The sequence below is a fragment of the Solea senegalensis genome, linkage group LG17 (assembly GCF_019176455.1).
Source record: "Solea senegalensis isolate Sse05_10M linkage group LG17, IFAPA_SoseM_1, whole genome shotgun sequence".
In the NCBI taxonomy this organism is placed as follows: domain Eukaryota; kingdom Metazoa; phylum Chordata; class Actinopteri; order Pleuronectiformes; family Soleidae; genus Solea; species Solea senegalensis.
In genome coordinates this window covers 19,031,920-19,037,465 of record NC_058037.1, presented here as the reverse complement: position 1 = coordinate 19,037,465, position 5,546 = coordinate 19,031,920, and the positions used below count along the sequence as shown (strand labels likewise).

Sequence of the window (5,546 nt, the reverse complement as noted above, 5' to 3'; positions counted from 1 at the left end):
TTTTGAAGATTGTTCTGGAGGTAGTGAGACAGACAGACAGACAGACAGACAGACAGAATCATGAGTTTGCAACTAGAAATAGAGGGTGTGATGTTGAATGTTGTCAGTGCTTATGCCACACAATTTGGTTGTCAGAAGAGGTAAAGGAGTTCTGGAGAGAGTTCCCATGGTGATTGGATCAGACTGTGAGGTGTTGGGTAGGTATGGGTTTAAGGAGAGGAATGTTGTGGATTTTGAAAAAAGGAGGGAACTGGCTGTGGGAAATACATATTTCAGGAAGAGGGTGGAGCATAGGGTGACCTACACACGTGGAGGTAGATTATATACTATGCAGAAGATGTCATCTAAAGGAGCTAGGAGACTGCAAGATGATGCCAGGGTAGAATGTGGCAAAGCAGCATTGGATGGTCTGTAGGATGATTTTCAAAGAGGAGTTAGGACAGAGTCTGAGCGTAGTAAAGTGTTACCAGATGACTGTGGAAATACAGCTAAAGTGGTGAGGTTCACAGCCAAGAAGATGTTTGGTGTATGAGGAAAGAAGAAACTTGGTGGTGGAATGAGGAAGAACAGAAAAGTATCAGAAGCAAGAAGATGGTAAAGAAAACGTGGGACAGCCAGGGAGATGAAGAAATTAGGAAGGAGAACTGGGAGTCTAGGTGTAGAATGAGTTGTATGAGAGGCTGGACACTAAGGAAGGAGAGAGAAGAACTATCGATTGGCTTGACAGAGAGAGACAGAGCTGGAAAGCATGTGCAGCAGGTGAGAGTGATTAAAAACAGAGACATTTAAAGGTGTTTGTTTGTTGTCTCTCCGTCACCTGCCCCTTTTGCTGAACTGCCTGCCTAAATTGCTGGAAATCACAGGTTTAAAAACACTAATGTATTGTGTATCACCAGCACAGGTTAGTACTTAAAACTGACAGCAAGGATTTAGTTCAAGCCAAATTATGTGTGAATGATCCCTGCCACAACCGGGCTTAGAACATTAAAGAGTGATTATTATCTTTTATTCAGATATGGAATTCATAATATAATTGTGGCAAAATACTCCAATTTTACATTTGTAACTGTCACAAGCTCATTTCATACACTATGTATCTGTGAAGACACCGCATCTAAAAGTGGGATAAATATGTCTCAGATCTATTTTTGCTGAACTGGAAAACTCAGAAGTCCTAAATAAATAAATGTTACATTCATTAAAGAACAGATAAAATGTGGAAGCAGAAACCCAATACAATCTTATGAATAATGAGCAACAAAGCTTTTGATACAGACAAAACGAAAATCAATGGAGTACCAGACGTGTGGTAAATGTCAGCCCATGTACATGGAAATCTCTTTTACATGTAAAACCCTGGCTTTAAAAAATACATACAGCTGTGTTCGACATATATTGCTCTGAGGTAAACGTTACGTCCCCACTTGTGGCATCCAGGGGAAATGGGGCGGGCAACAATTTAATATAAAACCGGGCGTTTCGAAGAAGAAAAGAAACAGAGATATTTGTAAACTTAGACTATTTATTTCCGCGTAGGTAAATCGACGTCAACACAAAACTACTTCCTGATGGAAGCGAAGCCAAGAAAGAAAAAAAAACAAGGGTTAACACTACGAGGGAATTAGAACAAGTCAAAGATAGCGCAGCACACAGCTCTCGTTCACGACCAACAGCTTCTCGCGGTTTGGCGGTTTGGCCCACTGGCCCCGTCTGCCTCCATCCCTGCAGCTTTGAGGCGATCCACCTGATTGCCAAGGTGCCGCAGGTGTGCCTGACCAGTCAGGTGGGGAGGGTGGCACCTGGCGCAGGACACAAAAGAGCAGCAAAAAACATGCACACGTAACACCCCCTCCCGTAAGTGCAAACTTATAGTTTGCTACATTAAACACTATACACACACACCTGTTATTACTAACATGCTACACTGAATTATTATCTTCTTTAACTTTTTTTTTTGTGTTCCTCACCCACGGGACAGAGCATCAGCCACCACATTGTCGGTCCCCTTCTTGTGCTTAATCTTCCGATAGTCGGTACAAAAGCGTGGGGTGCCATCAGATTTTGGAGCCAGCAAACAAGGGGAACTCCAAGGACTACAGCTAGGTACAGCTAAACCGTTTTCCAATAGGTAATTAGCTTCCTTTTTCATAAGCTCTCTTTTGGCTAAAGGACATCGGTACGCATGCTGTTTAATGGGAGACGCACTACCAACATCGATGTCATGTTTTAGTACGTTGGTACTAGATGGTACATCATTAAACAGGGACGGATGGGAGCGCATCAAAGAGACTATATCTCGTTGCTGATCTACAGGGAGATAGTTCAAATGGGTGTCTATTTTCGCCAAGAACTCTGTGTTAGACAGCCTACCACTCTGCTGATCACTTCCTAGTACAGTTAACCCATCGTCAGGCAGTGATTCCACACAAACCAAGGAGGTAGTTGTTTCACCAGAGGCAGCAGTCTCCGGAGTTTTTTCCTGCTCCCCCTGGTTGGCCTCTCTGGAATGATAGGATTTTAGCATGTTAATGTGGCACAACCGCACCTTACGTCTGCGCTCAGGTGTATGAATGACATAGTTTGTATCGGACACTTTGCTTTTTATGACATACGGGCCTGAAAAACGGGCAGTAAGGGCAGAGCCAGGTGTCGGTAACAGCACCAGAACTCTCTCACCAGGTTCAAACTCACGCTTAACTGCCTTCCGATCAAACCGTTCTTTCATACTCTCCTGCGAGGAGGAGAGTGCCACTTTAGCCAGCGCAGAAGCATTACGTAAACGCTCCTTACATTGGGATACAAAATCCTGAACTGTAGTCTGTGGAGAAATATTACACAAGAACTTTTCCTTTAACACTTTAAGTGGGCCACGCACATTGTGCCCGAACACAAGTTCAGCCGGGCTGAACCCCAGGGACTCCTGTTTGGCTTCGCGGATGGCGAACAGTGTAAAGGGGACACCTTCATCCCAGTCTCTCCCTGTATCATGACAGTATTTACGCAGCATGGACTTCAGTGTTTGATGCCAACGCTCAAGCGCCCCCTGTGACTGTGGATGATAAGCACTAGAGACTGAATGAGTGATGCCTAGAGCATACAAGGTTTGTTTAAATGATCTCGACAGAAAGTTGGTTCCTTGATCAGTCTGCACAACTTTCGGTAAACCAAACATGGTAAAGAATTTAATTAATGCTCGTGTAATGGCAGGTGCAGTGATTCTTCGCAGAGGAATGGCCTCAGGAAAGCGGGTGGTAGCGCACATAACCGTTAACAAAAACTGGTTACCAGACTTTGTCCTCGGCAACGGACCAACACAATCGACCAGTACACGTTCAAAGGGTTCACCAACAGCAAGAATAGGATGTAACGGGGCTGGAGGAACAACCTGGTTTGGTTTCCCCACCACTTGGCAGGTACTACATGTTTTGCAGAAGCGTGTCACTTCCTTCTTCATTCCTGGCCAGAAGAAATGCTTCAGAATACGGTCATGGGTTTTAGTGACACCAAGGGGACCAGACCAGGGATGATCATGAGCTAACTCCAGCACATGCTGCCGATATGCAACTGGAACCACTATTTGACACACTGAACCACAGTCACTAACTGCATTGGTTTTACCTAATGGTGAAATCCATCTCCGCATCACCACCCCGTTATCTAAGAAAAATGACTGACCTTCAGTACATTTATCGTGGTCCTCAACTGCTGCAAAACATTTTCTCATAGATGGGTCACCTGACTGGGAGTTGATGAGCGCCTCACGGGTCAGTGGCAGCGCATGAACAGCGACGGGCTCTGTCCCACCTTCACACTTTTCTAGGTCTCCAGCCCAGTTCCCCGTTTCTCTTGTAGGTGGCAGCCTGTCCTCAGATACAGCAGAAGCAAAAACAGAGTCAGACAGATCGATATCCTGAGCTTGTTTTCTGGCCTGCCCCCTAGTTAGCACGCTAACTGAAAATATGTCAGGGTGACACTGGACCAGATCATCATGTCTAGATTCTGCCACAGGGTTGTCAACGACTTCGGGTGATGGATATACCTTACCCCCAGCTATGTCGTTACCCATAATAAAGCCAACACCATCGATGGGGAATGAAGAACGGACAGCTACCCGGAAGAAACCAGTTTTAAGGTTGGACTGGACATGGATGCGGTGAAGAGGAGCAGGTACAAACCTCATCCCGATACCTCGTACAATTGCGCTCGTGTCACAGGCAGACTCCGTACTCAAGGGCAGTACAGAGGAAAGAATGAATGACTGGGAGCCACCAGTGTCTCGCAAAACTGTGACGGGACGCTGATCATCCACCTTTCCTGTGAGCGAGACAAATGCAGGGAAAATGAAAGGTTTAAAACACTCATCAGGTACTGTTTGACTGGGCGACGGTGAACAACCGGTTACTGTTTTTACCAGCCCCACACCCTTGGGCTTTGAAATTGCCGCCTGCTGCTTACGTTTCCACGCATTGCAGTCCGCAATTAGATGGTCAGCTTTATGACAGAAAAAACATTGCTTATCTGCCTTGGGTGCAGAGAGTGATGTACTGAAACGTGGAACACGCGTGTCACTGGACCTAAAAGCAGTTTCAGGTTGAGTAGGGGAATCACGCCTGATAAAGGGGCTTCTGTGGGTAAGAGCAAACTCATCAGCAAGAATAGCAGCTTGCTGCAAAGTAGTTACCTTCTGCTCATTTAAATACACAACAGTTCGCTCCGGCACTTGGTTTTTAAATTCCTCCAACAACATTAACTCACGTATTGAATTGAAGTTATCTGCCTTACAAGATGAGCACCACCTGTCAAACAGCATCCCCTTCTCTCTGGCAAAGTCAGCGTACGTCTGGCTTGCTGTTTTTCTCAGACCGCGGAAACGCTGTCTATATGCCTCAGGCACCAGCTCATATACCTGCAGTATCGCGCTCTTTACTTTTTCATAAGAGAGGCCATCCTCCACAGAAAGAGAAGCGCAAGCTTCCTGAGCTTTACCCGTGAGTTTGCATTGTAAAAGTATCGGCCACACATCCTTCGGCCAGTGCAGGGCAGCGGGTTAAAAAAGTCATAGTATAGTATGCCGTCCCAATTTTGACGAAAAAGCCATAGGTTAGTATGTTGTCAGAATTTGAAAAAAGAGTGAAAGTATAGCATGTCGTCCAAAGTGGGTTAAAAAAGTCATAGTATAGCATGTCATCCAAATTTTAACGAAAAAGTCATAGTATAGTATGTCGTCCGAATTTTGACGAAAAAGTCATAGTGTAGCATGTCGTACAAAATTTGACAAAAAAGTCATACTATAGTATGTCATCCACATTTTGACAAAAAAGTCATACTATAGTATGTCGTCCACATTTTGACAAAACCGATGGACACATGTACTTTATCTGCACCTGTCTGCACAGCGACAGGTGACGCTACCCAGTTACCCCTGGTCCCCTAAAAATGTCAGCTCACATTAAAAAAAGGAAATTTCATTCTGAATGGCGCGTTTTCAACAAGACATGGACTGCTCAGTATTTCTTTACAGGCGTCAAAGGTAAAATGGTGTGCTT

The 5,546-nt window shown here is 44.9% G+C and overlaps 1 protein-coding gene across 1 annotated transcript; it reads right to left on the bottom strand.

Moving 5' to 3' along the window:
- Positions 1–1,502: 1,502 nt before the first annotated feature.
- On the bottom strand, positions 1,503–5,035 carry LOC122783698. The gene is made up of 3 exons (XM_044048494.1): positions 4,176–5,035; positions 3,676–3,860; positions 1,503–2,501 (listed from the first exon to the last, which is right to left on the bottom strand). Exons 1-3 carry the CDS (start codon positions 4,808–4,810, stop codon positions 2,398–2,400), a joined length of 924 nt encoding a protein of 307 aa, XP_043904429.1. The 5' UTR covers positions 4,811–5,035; the 3' UTR covers positions 1,503–2,397.
- Between the last annotated feature and the right edge of the window lie 511 nt (positions 5,036–5,546).